Source organism: Felis catus, chromosome A1, assembly GCF_018350175.1.
Source record: "Felis catus isolate Fca126 chromosome A1, F.catus_Fca126_mat1.0, whole genome shotgun sequence".
In the NCBI taxonomy this organism is placed as follows: domain Eukaryota; kingdom Metazoa; phylum Chordata; class Mammalia; order Carnivora; family Felidae; genus Felis; species Felis catus.
Window position 1 is genome coordinate 24,885,776 of NC_058368.1, and position 12,996 is coordinate 24,898,771.

The 12,996-nt window shown below is 41.9% G+C and overlaps 1 protein-coding gene and 1 long non-coding RNA gene across 2 annotated transcripts in view; one reads left to right on the top strand and one right to left on the bottom strand.

Moving 5' to 3' along the window:
• Positions 1–4,064: 4,064 nt before the first annotated feature.
• LOC109498029 lies at positions 4,065–7,978 on the bottom strand. Its single transcript, XR_002740864.2, has 3 exons — positions 7,772–7,978; positions 5,804–6,067; positions 4,065–4,554 (listed from the first exon to the last, which is right to left on the bottom strand). It is a non-coding gene; the product is annotated as an uncharacterized LOC109498029 (long non-coding RNA).
• A 108-nt stretch (positions 7,979–8,086) lies between these two features.
• The window catches only part of CPB2 (carboxypeptidase B2), a 51,422-nt gene continuing 46,512 nt past the window's right edge, over positions 8,087–12,996 (top strand). Inside the window, exon 1 of the mRNA XM_019826669.2 lies at positions 8,087–8,243. Within this exon, the coding sequence (XP_019682228.1) occupies positions 8,170–8,243 (74 nt within the window). The 5' untranslated portion in view covers positions 8,087–8,169. The remainder of the gene's footprint in view (positions 8,244–12,996) is intronic.

A 12,996-nucleotide genomic window follows, 5' to 3' on the forward strand; every position in this document is an offset into this window, starting at 1 on the left:
GTTGGACATAAATCCCTTACCCAGTATGTGTTTTGAAAATATTTTCTTTCAGTTCATGGCTTGTCTTTTCATTTTGTTAAAACTATCTTTTGAAGAACAAGTGCTTTTAATTTTGATGAAGTCCAGTTTTTCAAATTTTTCTTTTGTGATTTGTGTTTTTTATGTTCTATCTAAAAAATCTTTGCCTGACCCAAGTTCTTTGGGTTCAGCCATAAGAAGCCCCCGCAGGAAAACAAAGGAAAGGAGGATGAGGTCAGGATATTTTTTTCTTCTAGCTCCTTCCATGCAAGATGAGGAAAAATTGGTTGAGTTTCTGGATGAGAACTCACAGTTCTTGTCACTCAGCCCTCTGCATATGGCTCTGTGTATTTCCACGTTCTTATCTTTTCAGATACTAATTACTAGTCTTGGTATACTCACTGGTCTTTTGTTATTTCCCTATACCTTGCCCACATCAGTGTAAACAATACTTTTATTAAACTCCCCACAAATTAACCAAATTGAGTGTGCCATCTTGCGATATTCACCAGGAAGTCTTCTTAGGTTCAACAAAACATTCAGAAAACACAACATTCACAAAAACCTTGACCCGCCTCATTCGGCACCATTCACTCAGAGATATATAAGATAGAAACCAAAGCTTGACACAAGGCAACGTCAGGAGTTCCTGTTGCATTTGAGTAGTTCTTGGAACAGTCAATGAAACACTCTACACAGTTTTCCAGGCTCCCCAAATGACATTTCAGATGTGAAGGAATGAGATTTATGTCAGGAAGTTATAAGAATCACCCTGGCTTAGAAGCCCCATGCCCCCAGTAGCCAACCTTTTGTAATCACTTCACAAGCACAGATTCCTGGGTCCCTGTAGAGACACGCCCAGTTACAAAAGTCACGACCTTCAGAGAAGCTTAAGGCTATGATGTCCCAATCAGCTCATTTATGGCATTTCCTAGTCCAGAAACAACTTACCCAGCAGGGGTTATTTCTATCATAAATAATATTGCCTAAAACTTGGGCTCTTTACCTTTATCAAGTTCTCAGGGGAACAGAGTGAGAAAGATAAGTGAAAGTCAAATTTTCATGCAAAAACATTCATTCCCCGCTGGATCACAGACTATATATTCTCTGTATCTCTTTTTTGTTTATTTAAATTATCACAGAAAAATGGTAGTATGCTAAATCTTCCCTATGTTGTTATGTATTTATGCTTGAATTTCTGTCACATTTTGCTTTATGTTTTCATGGTGTTTTTTCAATTCATAAAGTTTAATGATTCTTGTATATTAATTATATCTGTTATCGATCCCAATTGATCTTTGTCCAGTTTAATGCTTTTGCATTGATTGAGCTTACTTTGTCTGATTTCAACACTACCACCTTTAAAAAATTAATAGGCTATTTTCTAGAGCAGTTCTAGGTTTACAGAAAAGTCGATCAGAAAACACAGAGTTCCCACATACCTCTCCCTCGCCACACAGTTTCCCTTGTTATTTACAACTTATATTAGTGTGGTACAGTTTGCTACAATTGATGAATCAGCATCAATACATTATTATTAACTAAATTCCATAGGCTACATTATGGTTCACTCTTTGGTACATTCTATGGATTTTAACAAATATATGATGACACGTGTCCATCAATATTTCTTATACACGACAGTTTCACTGATCTAAAAACCCTCTGTGTTCCCCCAGTGCATCCTCTTTCCCTCCCCTCCGCCCAGTGCAACCACTGATCTTACTGCCTCCAGTTTTGCCTTTTCCAGAATGTCATATAAGTGGAATCCTACCGGAGGCAGCCTTTTCGGATTGGTTTCTTTTGCTAGCAACGTGCTTTTAAGTTTCCTCCATGTATTTCTATGGTGTGATAGCTCATTACTTTTGACTGCTCCGTGGTAGTTTTTGTTTCTGTTTTATTGATGTCTCGTTCTACACACGTTCTATTTTTAGACTTTCTAGATTGTTCTACTTTAGGTGTAAACATTCTAAAAAATTGTAAACCTGCAATTACCTCCCAGAGGCAAGAGATCTGGGAGCCCTCTCCTGTGTAGCTGACCGCTGAGGGCAGAGCAGGAGAACTGAGAGCAAATTGTGAGGCAGTCAGACCCTGCTAAAGACGATTTGCTCCTGTTCTTAAGTAATTTGAGACTCTGGTAAATAAAATGTCATGAAAATAACAGCAAAGCCCAAACCCAGCTCAGCTGTAGCCGAGATTAACTCAATCCCTCCCACTAGTGGCCTGAAGAAGAAGATATAGGACTATTCAGGACGTAAGCACTATTTACGTCAGCCTATTCTATCCTTTTACACGTCATATCTGACATTCAATAAAAAATCATAAGCACGTGAAAAAAAAAAAAAACAAGAACATGTGACCTAACTTTAAGAGATGAAATTTTTAGGAGCACCTGGGTGGCTCCGTCGGTCAAGCGCCCGACTCTTGATTTCAGCTCAGGTCATGATCTCATGGTTGTGAGATTGAGCCCCACAGGGGGCGCCATGCTGGGCATGGAGCCTGCTTAAAATTCTCTCTCTCTCTCTCTCTCTCTCTCTCTCTCTCTCTCTCTCTTTCCCTCTCCTTATGCCCCTCCCCTGCTCTCTCTCTCTTTCTCATAAATAAATAAATAAATAGCATTAAAAAAAATCACTGCAAAACTTAATGGTATAGGTTCACACTTCCACGGTCAATTGACTTTTTGCAAAAACATTGACAAAGTGATTTCACAGGGAAAAGAAAGTTTTTAGTCGATGGTGTTAGAAGGACGGGGTGTCTAGAAGGCTAAACAACCTCACACTCTGCCTCATACCACACACAAAAGTTAATTCGAGATGGATCATAAGCCTAAAATAAAGGCCCAAACTATAAAGCTTCAAGCACAGTTCCATGACCTTGAACTCATCAAAACCTTCTTAAACAAGGGGCGCCTGGGTGGCGCAGTCGGTTAAGCGTCCGACTTCAGCCAGGTCACGATCTCACGGTCCGTGAGTTCGAGCCCCGCATCAGGCTCTGGGCTGATGGCTCAGAGCCTGGAGCCTGCTTCTGATTCTGTGTCTCCCTCTCTCTCTGCCCCTCCCCCATTCATGCTCTGTCTCTCTCTGTCCCAAAAATAAAAAAATTAAAAAAAAAAAAGTTGAAAAAAAAAAAAAACCTTCTTAAACAAGACACAGAACATACCAATAACCAAAGAAAAATTGATAACGTGGACTCACCAAAATTAACAATGTCTGTTCTTCAAAAGGCACCAATAAAAAGTGGGTGAGCCACCAAGTGACAAAAAATATTCACAAAACATATATCTAGACAAAGGAGCTAGATTCAGAGTATATAAAGAACTCCTACAAGGTACGACAAAAAGAGAAACAATTGAATTTTCTAAATGGTCAAAAGATTCTAACAAGAGTCTTCTTCGGGAAGATATATTCATAACACTTCTAGGTGACAAAGGACTGATGTCCAGAATATAAGTAACTCCTACAAATCAGAAGTAACACGAACAGTATGATTAAAAATCAGGCAAAGGGGGTGCTTGGGTGGCTCAGTCGGTTAAGCATTTGACTCTTGGTTTCAGCTCAGGTCGTGATCTCGTGGCTTTGTGGGTTTGAGCCCTGCATCGGGCTCTGTGTTCCCAGTGCCAGTGCTGCTTGGGGCTCTCTCTCTCTCTCTCTCTCTTTCTGCCCCTCTCCCACTCGTGCTCTGTCTCTCTAAAAATAAATAAATAAACTAAAAAAAATCAGGCAAAAGATCTGAACACACACACACACACACACACAGCCAAAATGCTTAACATCATCAGTCATTATGAAATGTAAATTAACATCACAATTACTTAGCGCCACACTTTCACTAGAATGGCTGAAATAAAAAACACTGCATCAGGTAACAACAAGGATGTGGCTCAACTAGAGGCTCAAGTAATAGGGTGTCCGTGGGAGCGTCAAATGGTGCAATCACCTTGGAAAAAGGCACAACAGTTGCTTATAACATGAAGTATCCCTATTACCTAGCAATTCAACTTCTAGATATTTACCCAAGAGAAATGAAAACACTTATCCACCAAAAAAGCCTTGCACAAGTATATTTGGAGTAGTTCTGTTCATAATAGCCCCAAACTGAAAACATCCCGGATGTCTATTGACAAGAGAATGGGTAAACAAATACTGTTATATTGCTCAACAATGAAAAGGAATAAATTGCTGACACACGCAGCAATGCGAAAGAACAAAAGGAACCTGACACAAAAGAGTGCAGGCTACAAGCCATAGACTGAAAGTCTGTGTTCTTCTCATCCCTCACACATATATTGAAACCTAGTCTCCAATACGATGGTATTTACGTGGAGCCTTAGGGAGATGCTTAGATCATAATGGTGGGTCCCTTATGAATGGGATCACTGCACTTATAAAAGAGATCCCAGAGGGCTCTATCATTTCGTTTTCATTTTCTTCACACCATGTGAGGATACAGCCAGAAGGCAGCCATCTATGAACCAAGAGCTGGGTTCTCACCGGCACCGAATCTTTGCCCTGGTCTTGGACTTCCCGCTTTCCAGAACTGTAAGAAATAAGTGTTTGTTGTTTAAGCCATTCAGTCTATGGTATTTTTGCTACAACACCCTGAACCGGCTAGGACAGTATATGATTCCATGAAGTTCTAAAACAAGCAAAATTAACCTCTGGTGATAAAATCGGAAGAGAGGCTGCTAGAGTAGAGGGGAAACTGGGACAAATATCAAAGAACTTCTGGAATGATGGAAATGTTCTATACCTTGATAGGGGTGTGGGTTACTCAAGCGTATGTATTTTTCAAGACTAATCTAACCATACACTTAAGATCTGTGTATTTCAATGTATGTACTTCAATTAAATTTTTTTTTTAACATTTATTCATTTTTGAGAGACAGAGCATGAGTGAGGGAGGGGCAGAGAGAGAGGGAGACGCAGAATCCAAAGCAGGCTCCAGGCTCTGAGCTATCAGCACGGAGCCCGACCTGGGGCTCAAACTCACAAACCACAAGGTCATGACCTGAGGTGAAGTCAGACACTTAACCAACTGAGCCACCCAGGCACCCCTGTGTACTTCAGTTTTAAAAAGATAGTGCCCACTGCTGCCTAGGACTGGTTCATAAGTATCTGCTGGTCTATAAGAGACAGAGGAGTAACTAAGCCAGTAACTAAGTTAAGTCATGCTGACTGATGACTGGATCTTTGAAAGCCATGATACTATCATGGTGTAGAAATGCCAAGAACCAGTTTAAAATAAGTATTCTTGGGGTGCCTGGGTGGCTCAGTAGGTTGGGCGTCTGACTTCAGCTCGGGTCATGACCTCACAGTTCATGAGTTCGAGCCCTGCATCGGGCTCTGTGCTGACAGCTCAGAGCCTGGAGCCTGCTTCAGATTCTGTGTCTCCCTCTCTCTGCCCCTTCCCCGCTCACACTCTCTCTCTCAAAAATAAATAAACATTAAAAAAAAAATTTTTTAATAAGTATTCTAGGGGCATCTGGGTGGCTCAGTCGGTTAAGTGTCTGACTTCGGCTCACGTCATGATCTCACGGTTCATGAGTTCGAGCCCTGCCTCGGGCTCTGTGCTGAAAGTCAGAGCCTGGAGCCTGTTTCAGATTCTGTATCTCCCTCTCTCTACAATTGCTGAAGAAACAATAAAATGGTTTTCCCAAATTGAAGAAATGTCTAAATCCTCCGATCAAAATTACATTCCAGGTTCCAAGCTAGATAATAAAAAATAAATTCACACCTAGACAGCAGTAATGGATCTGAAAAGTATAAAAGATAAAGCTAATCCATACTTCCTTAAAAGCCATTGAGTGGAGAGAACAGATGATCTACAGAGGAACAAGACCTGACGGTAGATTCCTACCGTGCAACAGTAGATGCCAAAAGACGATGGAAGAGCTGGCGTTCTAGAACACTGCATTCAGTTCAACTAGTCCTTGAAGGTGAGGGTAGAATGAAGTTCTTGTCAGACATACGAAGTGTAACAGACTCTACGACCAATAGATCTTCACTAAAGCAACTTTTGAAAGATTGCTTCGGCGCGAAGAAACGTAAACCTGGAAAGGAGACATCGGATACAAATAAATAGGGACTACAGAAACCGGAAAACTTTGTCAGTAAATTCTTTTTTTCAGTAAATTTTAACCACTGACTGTGACTTTAAAGTTACTTTTTGTGTTTAAAACAAAAACAAAGTCAAAGTCCTTGGGTTAGTTTTTCCTCTCTCCCTTTCAAGTGCAGTTATGTTACTCATCAAAAACATAATTCAGTTTGGGGCTCCTGGGGGGCTCAGTTGGTGGAGCATCTGACTTAGGCCGTCGGGCTGTCTGCTGTCAGCACAGATCCTGCTTCCGATCTTCTGTCTGCCTCTCTCTCTGCCCCTCCCCATGCGCTTTCTCTCTCTCTCTCTCTCTCTCTCTCTTTCTCAAAACAAATACATTTTTTCTTTCAACGTTTATTTATTTTTGGGACAGAGAGAGACAGAGCATGAACGGGGGAGGGGCAGAGAGAGAGGGAGACACAGAATCGGAAACAGGCTCCAGGCTCTGAGCCATCAGCCCAGAGCCCGACGCGGGGCTCGAACTCCCGGACCGCGAGATCGTGACCTGGCTGAAGTCGGACGCTCAACCGACTGCGCCACCCAGGCGCCCCCAAATACATTTTTAAAAATGTCTTTCAAAAACATAATTCAGTTCATGTGTTTTTGCTTGTAGTCACTTTAATTACTTGTTTGTTTCGAGTAAGTGAAAAATTAACGTGGTCCTAAAAATTCTGTAGTGTTTTTGAATTCTGAACTATTAAAAACGTTTACTCCAAGAAGTGTTCTTTCTCCCATCTCTTCTTCCCCGTCCTTACTTTCATCTTTTCCACTCCGTTTTCTACCCACCTGCTGTAGGTAACTATAACCTAGTGGATTTCTGGTCTATTCTACCTGTGTGTCTTTCTCTAAAATGATCAGATACACTTGCGTGTTCTTTTTTTTTTTTTCTTCTTTCTTACACAAAAGGCAGTTTCAGTGGAGATCACTTTTAATCCATTCAATAAGTTTTAATAGCTTTGACTCTCAGAGAGAGACGTTTGAAATCTTCATCCTTTCCTTCTCAGGAGTCTACTGTTGGAATGTTGTTTTATTTTGCAAATTTGCCTGCCCTGACCTCAAGAAATGCATAGACCAGTGGCAACTTAGAGAGAATACCTAGGCTTCGTCTACTTACAGAGGTAAGATGTGGCCTTAAACCAGACAAAATGTTCTAAGATACTATCTTCAGAATGACATGTGATAGCTTCAGTTTAGATAATGGCTCTTCTAGTCGCCTTTCCTAAATAAATATGAATTCAAAGTAACCTGATTTTTCTTTATGGCTCAGAGAACTCTCTGGGACATAATATTCCTATTCTCTTACAGGTGGGCCCATCACTTCATATGAACAAGGAAACATCTCTTTATTTTTTTATTTTTTTTCAACGTTTTTTATTTATTTTTGGGACAGAGAGAGACAGAGCATGAATGGGCGAGGGGCAGAGAGAGAGGGAGACACAGAATCGGAAACAGGCTCCAGGCTCCGAGCCATCAGCCCAGAGCCCGACGCGGGGCTCGAACTCACGGACCGTGAGATCGTGACCTGGCTGAAGTCGGACGCTCAACCGACTGCGCCACCCAGGCGCCCCATGGAAACATCTCTTTAAATGGAGATCCTGTAATCCTCCATACAAGTTCTCCTTCTCAACCTTTGTAAGAGTCACAAATTTCAGAAACTCACCTTCTACGTCTTCATCTAAGTTGAAAATGTTGCAAAGATAGAGACAAGGGAAGATCTCTTTAGTACTCCACTGGAGACCTCCCTCAGCACGGGTTATGAGCCATTAGTCAAGACTCCAGGGTTATGGTTCTTCAACGAACCAGACAGGTTTCTGCAACATTCCTACACTGTTTCTCCTGGCCTCATCGTCCCTGAGGAGTTAAATATTTTCTATTTGGTCTAACTCTCAACATACTTTATTTTTCGAGGGCGGAAATAGAAGCTAAGTCAATTGATCACAGGAATGGGAGGGACCGTGGCATTATATTTTAACCAGTGTGTAAAGAAGGCTCTTATGTAACCAGGCATCGGGGCCCATTTCTCCAGAGAATTTTGTTGTTCAGCAAATCGCTGCTGGGATGAAGCTTTATAGCTTTGGAGTCCTTGTAGCCATCTTCCTCTCGCGTGAGCTGTATGTCTTCGCTTTTCAGAGGTAACCCAATAGAATCGTCGATGGTGGGGGGCCATTTTCCTCACTTGTTTGCCCCACGTGGATTCCAGTCAGTGCACTAACCTGGGGCGCAAAAAGTTAAAAGCTTGAAGGTCAGCTCTTTCAGAAACTTCACGTGTTGCCCGACAAATAGTACCTTTCAGTGGAATAAGGATCTCACTAGACCCAGGGTCTTGTTTTCGTTTCTGGCTCTAGTTTCATTACTGAGAGAATTCTGGATGATATGTACAGTCAGTGTCTAGGGAGATTAAAGAAACAGAAGCTTTTTATAAAAATGATTATTTACACTCTAACACATCACATGATTTACATTTTTTTTGGTCTCCACGTCCAAAATATATGAATCGGATAATTTGCATTAACTGGGAATAAAACAACTATGGGTAGCTATGAATACTTTCCTCTTGTACGTGGAACATAGGAAGGAGAAGAAGGTAAAAGGGATGAAATATGAGGTTTGGGTTGAGCAAGGGTATTTACATAGGATAGGAAAGGAAGAGTCGTTGTGTTGTAAAGAACACATATAGAGGCATATCTAATTCTTATGTTGCTTGTGAGCGTGATTCCCTAGAGATCTTCTTCTAAAACCAGTTAGCAGAACACAAATGAACCAGCACATAGAATATAATGTATAACGAATAGTTCCAAGTTTATGTGTAAGATTGTAATGTATTAACTAGTGAATTCATAAGTTTTAAAAATTGATACTCTTTCCTTTGGGATTACCTTATTGTTTCCCCTTCGTTTGGCTTCTATGACTCTTTTCTTCTCTAGTTATCTCTGAGACAAATGCCTCTCCCCACTTAGTGAATGGCAAAGAGAGAAAGGACATACTAGGGACAGGGAAAAGCGTACCAAAAAAACTTTTCTAGGTCAGAAAGAGCCGCTGGACAGCATTTAAGAAAACAGAGCTTGAGAGCCTGACGCTGTGTTTGTACATCATCACCCATCTAACTGTACTTGGTTGACTCTTTTTTGTTCAGTATGATTATCAAGTGTCATGCAACAAATTCCATCACCGAATAACGATTGTCATTGAATTGACATGGGAGTCAAATTGCTACAATAATTGGTGACTCATACCTCTATGTGTTATCAGTGAATCAGATGACTATAATTTCTAAAATCCTTGCCAGATCTAACATCCCATAACTTGATGGTTGGTTTTAATTAAAGGTAAGCAAGAAGGAAGGAGGAAAACTGATATCAACGTGTCCAGCTGGGTACTGTAGACATTGGCAGTGTCATCTACAGAGAGGAGAAAGGGAGGGGACACACGGTTATTCGGCACCTGTGTTGCCCCGTGCGCTGGGCTCGGCGACTTGGAAATGTCATCTCCTACACCCTAGGAATCGTTGTGATGCCATCTTAAAGAGAAAGAAACTGAGCCCTAGAAAGGGTAAATCAAACAGGAAGCGAAGAGTTTGGATTCAAAGCCACCTTCCCCTCATTCCAACTCGTTTCACTGTGTAGTACCGCCTCGAAAAAGTCTAGAAATTAGGAAGGGAGCTAATTTGATGGAGGTCAGACTTAGTCATAGTGAGTTCGCAGAGAGAAGACAGGTGGTCCGGAGGGCAGCCTGGGAGAGATGCGGGCTGGAAGTCCGGTATCACGGTCCTCACCTGCGGTGGGTGAGGGGTGATGCCGGGCCAGCCCCTCGCCAGCATCCTCGGTGGGTGGGGGGGGTGCTGGCTGCCGTGGAGCTTGGTGAGCTCACCTGCCTGCCACCATCTGGGTCACACCGTGAACTGAATTCCTAGATAAGACAATCATTGACGAGACACTCCAAAAGCTTTCCCATGTCACTTCAAAATGGCGAAAGCATATAACACTTAGTGGAACTAAATATTACGCAAATAAAGGACTTACGCAAAAAGATATAGCGAAGAAATGGATGAGAAAAATCCTTCATGCATGGCTTTTCTTACTATCTTTTCGCTTCAGCATACACTCTGGTGTCTGATAGCTGCTTACGCTCGAAGAGAGGAATGAGAATGCGATTATATTTTAACCGATCACATGGTATTGAAAATGTTTTTATTCTTTGCGTATACCGTGGTGGTACCTGTGTATGGGGGGATAGCTGCAGCCTTGTGGGCGGATGCATATCTGATTCCTCCCTCCCAGCCCTCCACTAGAAAAAAACATTCCAAACTCTTCTTTCCGTGAGTAAATATATATGTGTATATATATATATATATATATATATATGGCCTATTAATTATATACGGCCTAAATTATACATATATTTATGGCCTATTATCGAAGCTAAAAGGGAAATCTAATTTCATTCAGGGCGAGAGACTTTGATGAATTATCTCTGGGGGTGAGAATACAACCCCTTCTAAAAAGAGCTAACAGCCTGGCTTTTCCCAAGAGCTGTTCTTTGCGACCGTTTTCTTGTCGGGATCATTTTCCTAATAACGCTTTGTGTTCGGGCAACCTCTTAGTGGCTGGTTTGGAGGTGCATTTTGATACGTCTCATCAGTGAAACGCCCCCGGAAAGAGAACAAAAAAACTTTCAAAGGCATAAATGCCATATGCCAGAGAGAGGCAGGCGAGCAAACAAACAAAAACCAAAACAGGTCTCCGTAGTCCGTTGCTTTAATAGCCAAACACCGGAAAGGGCAAAAATGAAATACTAGCAAGAACCTTCTGAACAGAGACATTAATTGTGTTGTGCTCTGATTACCTAAGTGCAGCCTGTCAGCGGAGGCTATTTATTTGAAACAGACAAGTGGGGGAAAGTGCAAAGAAAAGAAGGAAAAAGAATGGGAGAGTGGAGGATGGTTGAGGAGAGAGGGCTTCTGAATTATTAATAGACCAGAGGACTTGTTCCTTGTGTCGACTTCATACACTATCTGCCGCCTGGAGACCAGTTTATTCTCTTTCCCTTGGTTCCCCCTGATATATTATTTTCATCTGAAGGAGCAGGGCACCATTGGCCTTAAAAAGCTGTAGTGCATAAAACAAAATTGTAGCCTTGAGCTATGTTCCATTGTTCAGAGGCGTCTCCCTAGCTTTTCAAATTCAAACATAATCTTTCAGAACTAGGGCAAATGTGAACCTTCTCCTTGTAAACCATAGCAGGGGACAGAGCTTGATGAAAATAATCATCTTCTTAGAGGGGAAGCAACAGAGGAAATGCTGTCTAGTATTAATCTGGAGATAGCCCCGGAGCTGCGACTTACAAGTTATGCAGCCTTGGACGATTTACTTGTCCTCTTTGAGCACTGGTTTATTTCTTTGCATAAAACGACCTGTTATTTCACTGTGCTCACTTTTGATTCTATATTTAATGCAAGACTGGTTGTTTTTTTTTAATTTTCAAACGGCTATTAGTTAAATCCTGTAACTGTATCACTTCACAGATGCAATCAAAACATGTCTTTATGTTTTCGTGTCCCTTTGCCCCATTACATTCCATGTGACGGAATGATCGTTCTCTGCCCCTGCAGGGAAAGTGTGCAAATTCTGACTTTTTAGTCCGCTCTCAAGTAACTGATGATTTTGGGGTCGTGTTAACGCACAGACAATCTCGATTTAGAGAGTAGAATATTGGGTCCCCTCAAGATACTATGCAAATGTCAGTCTTTAAAGGAGAACAACCCTTCATCCCTCTCCATACATACACCTGACCCTTTTTCTCATTAGTCCTTTTCTTTGGCTTTAACTTCTTCGGCATGTTTAAGATTCCTTTGCTGAGGAATTTTCCAGACCAGGGGTAGATGCATCTCTTGCGACTCCGTGTTTCACCCCTAGGAATCTTGCATTCACTCCCAGGTTCTTGCCCTGTGGGCGACACTATCAGTCAACATCTGAGTTCTAACTAAGCACCATGAGGGGTTTCTTCGTTTGGCTTTAATTACTCTCCAGCCAACTAGAGACCAGGTCCATCCGGGTTTAGCTTCCTTGGAAGCAAGCCAGGCACCAGCCCTTGCGTCTCTAAACTCGAGGGAACATGTTCAGACTGTGCCATTACCCCTCGGCAGTCCTCCCTCTCAGGTGGAAATGAAGTAAGTAACGCCCCCAAACTTCATCCCCTTTGGGAGAAGGGTACTGACCGAACTGCGACAATTTGCTCCAAAGAAATATTTGCACCACTCTCCTCCCTTTCTCTGCTCAGACCACTTTTCATAGCCTCTTTCTGATGAAGTAAGGGGGCATAGAGTCAGGAAGCTGACTTTCAGGAACTGTGTAAGTTCTCCATTAGGTGACCTGACAGGACCCTCGTCCCATTCCCTGATTCCATGGTGCTGGCACGTTAGCCAAACAGATGGAGACAGAAGAGTGTAGCTCATCACAGCTGGTGAGCTTGGACACGTTGGACACTTGGACACATTAATATACTTTATGGTGTGTTCTTACTGTCATAATGTTAGCCCTCCCCTTTTCCCAATTTACGCTTCTGTATTCTCTCAATTTTTTTTCTCCTTAAGACAGAAACTCATTGGGATACCACACGTTTTGACCTTTACCTTTTCTTTTTCTTTCTCTTTCTGTTGACTCCCTTGGGTCAACTACGTTAGAAAAATGCCCTCATCTTCCAGCCAACATAACACTTCCCTTACATGGATTTGGAATTCGGCCTGTTGGAATAATGGAGAGGGCATCGCTTTATAAGGCATCCCCTCCCATTGTTAGCATCACTCGTCAGGAAGTTCGTTATAATGAATTATAATTCTAATGATAAGGCTTTACTTATATGACTCCCCGCTTTTTTGTACCTCACATC